Source organism: Psammomys obesus, unplaced genomic scaffold, assembly GCF_907164565.1.
Source record: "Psammomys obesus unplaced genomic scaffold, mPsaObe1.curated_primary_1811, whole genome shotgun sequence".
Lineage (NCBI taxonomy): Eukaryota > Metazoa > Chordata > Mammalia > Rodentia > Muridae > Psammomys > Psammomys obesus.
Genome location: NW_026596244.1, coordinates 12532903 through 12544794, shown reverse-complemented (window position 1 = coordinate 12544794; position 11892 = coordinate 12532903). Strand labels below are relative to the sequence as shown.

The window sequence follows — 11892 nt, the reverse complement described above, 5'->3', positions numbered from 1 at the left end:
AACAACAAACAGGTTTTACAGTTCAGAATCTCGGGGTTCACAATGGGAACAAATATCCTGCAGCTTGTGAGGCACCACATGGGTGCTGGAAGCTGAGCCTCCACAGGAGGCCTGCAAGGGCCTCTGTAAGGGCAGCGAGTACCCCTATCCACTGATCCCCTCCCAGCTCAGCAACCATCTATTATCTCATGTGTCCATAGGTCAGAATCCAGGAAAACTCATCTGGGTCTCCAGGGTCTCAAGAGGCAGAAATCAGGACGACAGCCTCTTATCTAGAGGCTCCAAGAAAGCGCTAGCTCCCAGTTCTCACTGGGGTCATTCAGCACTTAGCTCCTTGCTGCTGTAGTGATGTCTGTTGCCAGGAACTCACTCTCTGGACCCAGAGCCTCCGCCCTGCCCTTGTCTCTAGACTCCTTCATTGCACAACAGGGAACAAGCCTCCTCTGCAGCCTTGCACACCTTGACTTCCTCTCCTAACTGCTTTCAGAGGGCTCCTGTGAACTCAGTCTCACCCAGATCGTCTCCCATCTCAGTCATCAAAACCAACTAGTGAGCTACTTAATTACACCTGCAAGAGTCCCTTGCCGGTGACATAACAAAATATGGGAGTGGTGTCTGTCATGTTCACAGGAAGGGAGCAAGGCAAGGTGGGAGTCACTGGAGGTCAGCTACATTCTCCATGGCAGGTAGTAGTCTTTGGTTTATGTGTTACATACAGAACTGGAAAAAAATCGATGTGTACCATACAAAGGGTTAATTAAGTAAATTAGGAAATACCTGGACATTGAAATACTACTATTCCTGCTGAATGTTTTTCTTGTTTGTTTGTTTTTTGAAATGTACTCTATAGCCTGGGCTATCCTCAAACTTACAGTTTTAGCCTCCTCTACAGTTGAATTATAGGCATAAACTACCATTCCTGGCTGGAAGGATAATATTTAATGGTATGAGGAAAATTCAATGACATATGTTAAAAAAGCAAACTATGAATCTGCATGCCAGAAAAGACTGAAAATGACATAAGTCTGGCAAACCATGCATTCTTCATAACAATTTGTCAAATAAATCAAGAAAAAATATGAGTAAAAAGACACCAGCCACAAATGTCGACTGTTCCTGTGAGAAAATGAATTTAAGTTCAGCTTTCCCACCCACAGTTCCTCTTTTTTTCTTTTTTCTTTTTTAAATTCTAATGTTCTATTTGTACCAGATTGTAAAAAAACAAAAACAAAAACAAAAAAAAAAAAAAAAAAAAAAAAAACTAAGCCCTGGGAGACACAATGCTGGCAGTCTTCCCATTCAGAATACCCGGGGTAGAAAGTTTTTGAGTTCTTAACAGTACTTCACAGTTCTCTGCAGAGATCCAACCACTTCTCAGGCTGAAAAAGCACTCACTTTTTGTCTTTCCCAACTAAACAGCGAGTCTGTCCATGTGAGTATGCCCATATCACTACTCTACACAGCAGCAGCTGCTGGTCTTCTGGAAGTTTCGTGGTGTGCAGCAGATAACTTGTTTCTATAAGCCAAGTTCTATGAACTTCCTGGTTATGAAATAATAAAAAGAGTCCAAAGGTCAGTCTGCTCAAAGGATCATGATGGAGCCAATGAGATGGCTCGGCAGCTAAAGTACTTGCCATATAAGCCTGGTAACAGAAGTTAGATCATTTTTTTTAAGGAACAGGGAAACGGACACAAGTCTCCAGTATGAGGCACACCAACAGGGGTTCAAATGAAGGGCTTCAGAAAAGAGGTGGCAAGAACAAATTCTCACAGGGAGGACAAAATGGGTTTCTGATGGAAGCAGTAACTGAGATTAGTGCCAAGGGTGAGTGAGCAGGAGTGCAAGGGTAGGGAGAGGTGTAAAAACATTTCTGCAGAGAAGACTAGACAGTGAAAACATAGAAGACAGAAAAATTACAGGGCTAGGAACACACTAGGAAGCTCTGTGTAATCATACCTCATCTCTGTGCCGAGACGGGTGCTGGCTGAAGGAGCCTCTCACTCCAGGCATACAGAGTACTGACTTGGTCGAAGGGGTTACATAACAGAAAGCAAGCCTGGGACCAGACACTGGACAGCCTTGCATGCTAGTGAAGGGAGGTCAAATTTATTCAGGATGCCACCAAGGCCAATCAGAGGTCCACAGCAGAGAAGTACCAGTCACATGAGAAGGCTCCTCTGTTATCGATAATAAATGGCATAAAATGAAGCAATAAATAAGTGACCCCCGTGCAAAAAGCTGGAACACCACTAAGCTCACCTAGTGCGCTTCACATAGAACTGAGTGAGGTCATACACACCTACCGGAAAGCTTTACTTTTCATCCTGTCTCAGAGTTTTTTAAAGAACTTTTTATTGATTATTTGTGAATTTCACATCATGAACCACAATCTCATTCATCTTCTTGTCCCTCCATATCTGCCCTCCAAAGAAAGCAAAAGAAGCAAACAAAAATCTCCACAGGGAAGCTGCGGTCTGTCACCCAGCACAACCTACTGCCCTAACAGCTTTACTTTTGAATGCTGACTGCAGGGAGTCTTGGGTGGGTTCAATCCTCTGTTTTCTGCTGCACTATCAACACTGCATCCTCACTAGGACTCCTCTCAGATATCCGGTTGTTGCCCTGTGGCATTCTGCAGCTTTGGTTCTGCAGGTCCAGCCCCTTCATGAACTCCAGCAGTTCACAGATGGGATCGATGTTGGGCTCAAAGCTCTAAATCTGGGCCTGGTGGCAGCTGAGTTGGTCTGCCCACCAGCTCTCCTGGGCCCACACCAACAGGGTCAACTCTCCTGATTTGCCCAGGCAAGGGATGGGATAGGCTCAAAAAGCACAGGCTGCTTTTTTTTTTTTTTTTTTTTTTTTTTTGGAGGGGGTTTGAGACAGGGGTTCTCTGTGTAGCCCTGGCACTCTGTAGCTGGTCTGGAACTAGGACTAGCCGCTCTCCAGTGCTTGGGATTAAAGGTGTGTGCCACCACTTGGCTTACCTGGGAGCTTTTTAGTGTTCTATTCCACAGTGTCCTCTGTTAGCGCCTTCGTTCCCTGAAGGTCACACGGTGTGATCAGTAACTTAAGTACCGCTCCACGAAGAGGAACCTGCTGATGAAGAGTGCTGGAATTTTCCACATTATCAGACTTCTCATAGACAAGATCTGGATGTAGCAATTTCTTGCTCTTGAGAAAATAGCATTGATAACCAATCAGGATGTAACATCCGAACCTACTCATGCAGAATGGAGTACAAACGTTAGCCACTAATCGGTTGTCTCCTTCCCTTCCTGACTATAAAATGAAAGAGAGGCAGGCTATTAAAGTTCTCCACAAGCCCCGGGAATGAAGAGCATCTACCTTCGCAAAGGTGAACAAATTACCTCCGTGTCACGATTGTATGTGACAGCAAGTCCTCCTTCTTACCTCTCTGGTTATATGTGCCAAACGAGAGCAGTAGGAGTCTTCTGGTCTTTCTAAGCAGAATGGGCAGGCAGAAGTCTTTGGGGCATGAAGGGAGAAAATAGAGAAGACAAAAGGAGAGGAAGACAAGAAGTAAAAAAGGAGGAAAGTGAAAATACATCTCCATTTAAGTAGGGATAGGTTTAAAAGTTTGGTATCAAAAAACTTATCTCAAGTAATACAAAAAGAAAAAAAAATAGTGAAAATTTCCCTAAATCCAAAGGACACATGTTTCTGCTTCCTTTCGTCCAAATGATGTTCAGAAGGGTTTGTTTATGGTGGTTTCCCATCACTAATTGAAGCAGATTCCAGCTTTTTAAAAATATGGGCCCACATTTGTATTTCTCTTGGGGCAATAGAAACCATGGGAAGATTAATTAATCCCATCATATTCTTGCCATCATGAAACTGTGGATAAGGGCTAATCATGTGGAATATCAGAACCTCACTGGACTCAGCTAACAGCATCTTTATCAAGGAAAATTAGCATGAGTTCCAAGCCCACCAGAATCAACATAAAAACCATCAGCAGTTCCCCAAAAAACTACACTGCTAAAAGAGAAACAGCCAAGTCAAGAAGCCAAGTACCACCAAGCTCAAAGAGACAGCATCAAGAGTCCTTAAGGAGACAGCCAGTTCTGCCAAGTAGTCACTGTCCACACCATTCAAACGCAAGAGGGCATTAAGGCCCGTTTTCCAAGTCGCCCTTCAGAAGCCTTGTGGACAACACGCGCCCTTGGCTACAAGTCCTTCTCTGTTCCTATGCAATCGCAGCAGGAGGTACGCTTGACTGGGGCCCCTTTCTAGTATTACCGAAGAGTAATGCGTTCCAACTCAGGATGGCTTGGAGGAGGAAAATCCACAATAGACACAGAATAGTTACGGGTTGAGTGAATTGGTGTTAATACATTTTTAATACATAGGTCAATTTTAGAATGTAATGGCTCTTTATAAGATATTTATGTTTGGGCTTGTCACCGTTTTTACAAGAGTTGATGTGCTAGCGGTCTAAAACAATACCGTTACTTAGGTTTGAAATGTATGTAGTGTCACTAAAACCAGTCTGGGGAAGGACACTGCAGGGACGTTGAAACTCCTTGGAAATGTACCCTGGCACATTTCTATCCAGCACCCCTGGGGATAGGCAGGATTCCTGCAGGACCCCAAAGGCTGGTAGGAAACGACCAAGAAGCGCTGTGGGAGAAGGAACAGTTGAGCGGTTTCTGTGGACAGGACCGCGACGGTCTACTGAAGCGGTGATGGGGATGGGCAGGGAAGCAGAACTCGGTTGCCGGCCAAACACAGAAAAGTACCACGGGCCCACCGTCGGAGAGCGAGCGGGGCGGGAGAGCACAAGAGACCTCCGCGCGCGCTCGCGGGTCCTTCTGCAGGGACTGGCCGGGTGCGCTGGCCGCGGGGCTGGCGGGACCGCCAGGGAAGCGGGTCAGGCCCCGCGCGGCCCGCGGCTTTCCGCTCCATCCCTGCCCCGTCCCGTCCGCGCGGCTGGAATAATCTTCTCCGTCCTCCCGCGGTCGACAGAGCTTCGGCTCCGCGGTGGCGACGCGGTGCTGGGCTACGCCATCTCCACGGTCCAGGCGCCGGGCCAAGGGTGTGGGAAAAGGACGGGGGACGCCCGGCCCGAAGGCTGCGCCTCACGGAGCAGCCGCGGTCCTCCGCACGCAGCCCGGTCACCCCGGCAACGGCCCGCGCGGGTTCCCGGATGTAGTCGGCCGGGCCGCGGCCCGGGGCGGAGTCGAGTGGACCCGGCCCACCCCCGGGAGACGCGCGCGCATCAGAGAGACGTGGCGCGAGCCCCCGCCAGGCCTCGGGAGAGAGAGCGGCCCGGGGCCCGGGACCCCGCACTTCCGGCTCCTCACTTCCGGCTCCGCGGCCAGCGAGCCAGCGCCGGGGGCCGGGTCGGGAGGCCGCGGGTGCGGTGTCGTCGGCGGTTGGCCCGTGACCGCCAGCTGCTCCCGCCCCCGGGCGGCCGCGCTTCCGCCCGCCCGGCCCCGCGCCGACCGGTTCGCGCGGCGAGCGCGGAGAGCGGAGCCCGGAGAGCGAGCGCCGCGGGCTTCACACGCAGGTGAGGGCGGGGCCGCGGCGGACGGGACGCGGGTGGAGGTGGCGGTCCCGGGCGCTTGCTTCCCCGCGTCCCGCGGCGGGGGTGCCGCACGCTCGCGCGGGAGCCCCGCCTGGAACGTCCCCGGCCTGAGCGCTGGCGGGGGCGTCCGAGGAATGCTGGGTTTGGACGGGGAAATGGTGGCCCGGCCTTCTGCCGCGCTGACCGTGGGCAAGGACAGACTTCCCCCCGGTACTGCTTCCTTGGCGCTGTTCTTATCTTCCTCCCGAGCCCTCCTCATGCCCAAAGTTCGTACTTTGCACTTCCTGCAGATCATTTAAGTCGCCCTCTCAGGATTTCTGTTCGTCCCTCCCGCAGTGGACTTACACTGTTCTTACCTGATCAGAAGGGGGCAGAGAGAAAAAAAAAAAAGAATGAAAGAATGTCAGGGCTTTCCATCAACGTGTTGCTTTCCCAACTGTGACGCTGTGTTCGTACTTGACAGTTAATGAACTTCGTTGAAGGTGACAGTTTCATTTCCTTGCCGCTCTTTCCAAGCACTGCTGTGACTGTTACACTTTTCTTGTTTTTATTTGCTTATATTTTGTTTACCTCGTCCATCGTGATTAACACTGTCTTCTGACTACAAGTCTAACACTTAGGAAAGCGGCATATGTCCATTATGAGTTTCAGAATTAAACGCTCTGCCGGAACTGTTTTGTTTTTTTGTAAGATGTCTCTTTTCTTGAATTACCCTTGCCTTACTCCTGGGTCGGGGCCTCCGGAGGGGCATCAGTGGCATCAGGAGACATCAGTGATTTTTTTTTTTCCATTGTTTTAAATCTTTTTTTTTTTTTTTTTTTTTTTTTATCCCCACTACTGAAATTATGTGAAAAGTGTGTATGTGTGTTTTCTGGGTAAATGCATTCTTTTATCAAATTCTTAAAAGACATGTATAATGTTCTGCAAGATTAAAAAGCGCTGGTCTGAGCCGGGTGTGGTGGTGCACGCCTGTGATCCCAGCACTCAGAGAAAGAGGCTGGCGCATCTGTGGGAGTTCGAGTCCAGCCTGGTCTACATATCAAGTCTAAGAAAGCCAAGGCTACATAGAGAAACCCTGTCTGGAAAACCAAGGGGTGGGGGGAAGCAGTGGCCTAGTGTCTTGTTGAAGCTAATGGGAATGGTTTATTCATGGAGCTGTTGTTTCCCCAAATTGCAAATGGCTTATTTAGGGGTTAAGGAGAGTAGAGTGCAGGGATTACAGCCAGGTACTGAAATCTCACTGCTTCAAAATTGCAGTGTTTCTAAATTCCTTCCTGGGCCTACAGAAGGAACCAAGTGAGTTCCTGATTTGTGGTCTGGGGTTTCTTTTTAGGGATAGCTGACTGTGCCCTTTGCTTTGCTAATACAGGGAATTTATAAACTGATGTGTTTATCATTATTTAAGGCATACTAAATAGCCCCAATCCACTAGGTACAACTCAGAAGAAAGCACTGAAGTCACGGTTGTCTTTGCTTTTATGGTCTTGTTTTTAACTGGAGATGGCTGCCTTGGGCTTCTCTAAGGAAGGGGGAAAAGGTGTTTTATGTAGCCCATATGGCTTTGGCAATTTTTAACACCCTTTCTCTTTCCTCTTCTATAATTGTTTGTTTTAATTATGTTTCTTGAAAGTGAGGTTCTTTCCAAGCGTAATGTAAATCTTGGAATTCGTGCTTACTTCCTGATTTGCTGTGAAGTGTTTGCAAGTTGTAAGGTTTTGAAGCTCATTTCATACAGTGCGACCTCAACAGCTTATCATCATTTGTCTAAAGTAACCGACTCCTTCTCTTCAAACAACAACATGGTTTTCCCTCAGTGTGGAGTACTCAGCTGGTGGAGCAGTCAGTGCTGAGCTAGTTGCTTGTAACGTAAGGGCAGAGTCAGAAGCTGGATTCTGTATGGCACCGCAGCGACAGGTGCATTTATTTGCTTGCTGTGTCCATGAGGCCAACTGCTCTTCATGATTATCTCCCCCTCCAGCCACCTTAGGAAGTGGCTCTCTCTGGTTCTCAATCTGTAGGGTCATGACCTCTTTGGGGGTTGAAGACCCTTTCACAGGGGTTGTCTAAGACCATCTGGAACACAGATATTTATTTACATTATAATTCATAGCAGTAGCAATATTCCAGTTATGAAGTGGCAATGAACATAAGTTTATGGTTGGGGTCACCACAATATGAGGAACTGTATTAAAGGGTTGCAGCGTTAGGAAGGTTGAGGACCACTTTTACAGGTGAAGAGGCTGAAACTAAATGCCCAATAAGAGTTAAGTCAGTTTGCTTATAATGATTCTGGTAAAGCCCGGATTTGACTGTAGGTGTGTAACTGTAGAAAGCTTCTAGGATACTTCCATTAACTTTTTTTAGAATGAGTTGGAGATATCTTATTTGATTGGATATTAGACATTAAGAAAAGGATCTTTTGCTCTGTTAGTTTGCTTGAATGTCATATTGAAACATACGACAAAAAGAATCTGTAGAAGGCCTGTAGATTGGTAGCTGGTAGGGCTTCCCTGGAGATGATACAAGTTTGCTGGAGTTAGTTAGTGAAACTAACCTTGGCAGAGTGAGTTTGGAACCATAAGTCCACCTGCTGAGCCATCTCTCCAGCCTTACACTATAGAGTCTTGGAATGAAATTTCCAACCACGTAATAAGCAGATGGATTGAAAAATTCTACTAGTATCCCATTCTCACTCCCAGGTCTCAGGTCCCCTCCCAGTTAATTCAAAATGTAGTTGAGGATCACATGAAGTAGCCCTAGGAAGCTCCAAGCCTCTTCATTCTGACATGGTAGTGTCTAACCTTGTGGCTGCTTAAGTTATCTGAGATTAAACTTTTCTCAGTTGTACCAGCCCCATGTCACTGCCCCGGTGGTCACCTGTGCTGCTGCCTGCCTTTCAGGACAGCACAGATTTAGAACACTTCTAACAGCATTTTCCAGCCTGCCCAAAACGTTGAAGTGCTATGATCTGTTACATAATTAGTATATTACTGGACCAAGATGTAAAAAGTTTCTGTTTCCCTGTGGTGCTTAGCAGTTTTGTTTTAGATGACAGAATATAGCTGTGTTTTCTCTTAGCCTTTTAACTAAATCCAGATGGTCAAAGTCTAAGTCTAATGATTTTCTTGCATATTTGGGGATTGCTATGCTGTTAGCTCTTTCTAGGATAAAACTGTCAGCTTTCCTTAGGGCGTATACGTTTTCTGTTTCCTTTGAGTGTAGATCTGTTCTCCTTTCTATCTGGTTGATATCCTTCCTTGAGAGTTAAAGATGTCTCAGATCTATATCCAAAACTAGACTCATTTTTCTTCCTTCCTTTCCTACCTCTCAAACATTCATTGCTCTTTTTTTTTTTCTGTTTTCAGTGAGTGATGGCATTGTCTGTGCATATAAAGTCTTGAAAATGTGGAACAATCCTTACATCCTCTTCTTTATAATATCAAATGTGTCAACAGGTAGTTAATTTTTCTTTATAATGGTTCTTGAATATGTTTTCCTTGCTTCCTTGCACTGCTTTAGTTTGTACACTATCACCTAGCCTGAAACTTGTAAATGTCCTTCATTTTGTCTGCCTTTGGCCTGAGAGCATTGACTTATTATGAATGTGCTGATTGTCACTCTCTCCCTAGCCCTTTTGTGACTTTGCATTGCTTTTAGAGTAAAAAGAAAACTGAATAGTGATAATTCTTCAGCCTTATCTTGAATCATGTTCTGTGAAACTGTGCTCAAACAAGCTGTCGTCCATTGGTCCTTGAAAATGTTTTTAAATCACTTACATTTTGGTGTACATGTATGTGCCTATTTGTCTTTATTATGTGTACATTATTTGCTGAGTCTTCTTCAAGAGCAGCAAGTGTTCTAAACCAGTGAGCCGTCTTTCTAGCTCCTGATTCATTTATTAATGATTTATCTGTTTATTGTGTTCATGTGTGTATGCAGGTGTACGTGCCATAGCTCCGGACTGAATACCTAGATATTTACTCATGATTCTAAGTTGCTGGTATTAAAGAGTTCAGCTTATAGTTTTGTGCTTTTCTTTAAAAAGATTTTGAATTTGAATTGTTATACATATGGTAGTTAAAATAGTAATACTTAAATTGTAAACTAAATTGCTAGTTTCTCAATACACAGAAATAAAATACTAATAGATTTAAAAATAGTGTAATGTTTTAGATTATTTACGATGATTCCGTGGCTAGACTTACGGAATTACTAAACAGATAATATAAAGGCACCACCTGTGTATCCCATTTTCCTAGTGATGGATTTCATTAGTGTGACGCTTACATTGCGTCAGTTTTTCCCTTGTCCTTTTGCTGTTCCAGGATTTCATCTTGGTATTTCTCAGATTTTATTGCCGTTTTTCTTTCCTTTTTGGTTTTTCGAGACAGGGTTTCTCTGTGTAGCTTTGACTGTCCTGGAACTCGCTCTAGATCCAGCTGGTGAGATCTGCCTGCATCTGCGTCCCAAGTGCTGGGATGAAAGGCGTGTGCACCACAGCCTGGCTTTTGAGGAGCTGATAGTTTTGCAGATCACTGTTCAGGTACCCTGTACATGCATTTGTAGGATTTATCCAGCGTTTTTCTTACAATTAGCACGGGAGGAGAGCCTGTCACTCTTGACTACACCGTTGACCTGTGACAGTCAGTTGTGCTTTGTCAGATTTGTTCACTGCGGAGTTCCTCGTGTGAAGCCCTTCCCTTTGAATATTGCCTTTTGTGGAAGACAGTTTCTTTTTGTGGTGCAAGGAAGCGGAGAGTTGTGCTCTACTTCCTAGAGGGAAGGGGTGTTCACATAAGCTTTCTGGAAATAAGTTCTTTGTTTACTGATTGATTCAGTCATTTCTACCACATTTATTATTATTTATTATTTTAAGTTCTATGTGTGCGTCTGTGTATTGGTTTGTGCACGTGTGTAGCACAGGTGTCCGTAGCCTTCAGTCCCTAGAGCTGGAGTCCGGGTGGTTGTGAGGTTCCTGGCGTGAGTGTCGGGCCCCATCTCCAGTCTTGTGAGAGCAGTACATACTCTGTCAACAGCTCAGCAGCCTCCGCACTCTGCGTCTGCTTTGACAAATGAGTACACGTGCATTTTGGGCTATAATTCACTGCTTTTTATTACTCTAGTTGTTCCAGCCTTTTTAATTGATTGCTTGAAATATCCTTGATATTATGAGGATTGATCTTTTTTTTTTTAAACATTTTTTTTTTTTTTTTTTTTGTGGTTGTGCATTTGGTTTTAATTTCTGTTCTACAAGATGCTCCTGGCTCATCTACCATATTACTTGCTTTGGTCCCAGAACTGTCCATTCTCCTAGGAGCGACCACTCTCTTATTGAAAAATGCTATTAGAAACCAGTATCTGGGCTGTGTGTTCCCATTGCTGAGGACATTGGGTGTCATTGCTTCTAGGGCCTCTCAGGAGATAGAGTAAGAAAACATGTTTCTGTATGCTGCCATATAACTTATGTGTATAAGCATTCTGATGTGATGATCTGTATCTGTTTATATTAAGCTGCTTACTTTACCATAAGTGCTTTTTCTAATGAATTTCTGCCTGTGAATTTTGAGAGGGTTTATTTGATATGGTTTTGGGGAGCTTAGTAGTTTTCCAATTATTGATTACTAAGGGAGAAAAGCAATTCATATCTATAATATCAAGTAACAAATAAGTTGTTGGATCTTGGAATGAAACCAAATACAGCAAATAGCAAACACTGTAGTGTTGTTGATTCTTGGTTGGCTTCACTGCTAATATGCTAGAACCCAGGTAGCCGTCTGTGAAGGGCCACACACAACTGAATAATTTAGCACTCACTTACAGATAGTTTTCTTTTTAGAGAGTAATGTAGTTTTGAGAATCCCGTCACTTTCAGTTGCATTGCTTTCTCTGTAACACAGTGGGGAAGAGAAAAAGGCTTTTCCAAATAGTTGGTTTTATTACCTGTTTTCAAGATTGCTTACGGTGGTAGGGATGGCTATTGTTGACTGTTAGGTTAACTTATCAGTTGTTTCTATTTATGACATAATTAAGAACTAACTCTACTTGGCCAAAGCCTTCTACTTCTGAAGCTCTAGGGTGATGCAGTCATCTTGATAAGCAATCTGAATTCAATTTATTACTATCTAAAAGGATATGTAGGTGTGTTTAAAGATTAACAGCTATCAAAACAGTTACAGGATAGTTGTTGATATAAAGATAGAAGTTTTGTTTTTGTTTGGTTATGAAAAGGAATATAGTTTGTTGTATGGAAAGCCACTTTCAGTTCAGTATAATTTTCATTGTTCTGTAAAGAAAGGATTTTTTTTTTTTTTTTTTTTTTTTTTTTTTTTTTTTTTTTTTTTTT

At 44.6% G+C, this 11892-nt stretch overlaps 2 protein-coding genes across 4 annotated transcripts in view; one reads left to right on the top strand and one right to left on the bottom strand.

Annotated features, from left to right (window-relative positions):
* Positions 1-1272: 1272 nt before the first annotated feature.
* On the bottom strand, positions 1273-5808 carry LOC129668534 (translation initiation factor IF-2-like). The gene is made up of 5 exons (XM_055596561.1): positions 5591-5808; positions 4037-5519; positions 2986-3487; positions 1958-2178; positions 1273-1541 (listed from the first exon to the last, which is right to left on the bottom strand). Exons 1-2 carry the CDS (start codon positions 5806-5808, stop codon positions 4694-4696), a joined length of 1044 nt encoding a protein of 347 aa, XP_055452536.1. The 3' UTR covers positions 1273-1541; positions 1958-2178; positions 2986-3487; positions 4037-4693.
* The window catches only part of Arfip1 (ADP ribosylation factor interacting protein 1), a 64022-nt gene continuing 57588 nt past the window's right edge, over positions 5459-11892 (top strand). Inside the window, exon 1 of one of the 3 annotated variants that reach the window (XM_055596505.1) lies at positions 5459-5531. Coding sequence is in view for 1 of the 3 variants with exons in the window: in XM_055596504.1 (XP_055452479.1) it covers positions 8993-9004 (12 nt within the window). In the remaining 2 variants the exon portion in view is untranslated. Of the gene's footprint in view, positions 5532-8983; positions 9005-11892 lie in introns of those variants that run through there. The other 2 variants (XM_055596502.1, XM_055596504.1) reach the window with 2 other exon arrangements.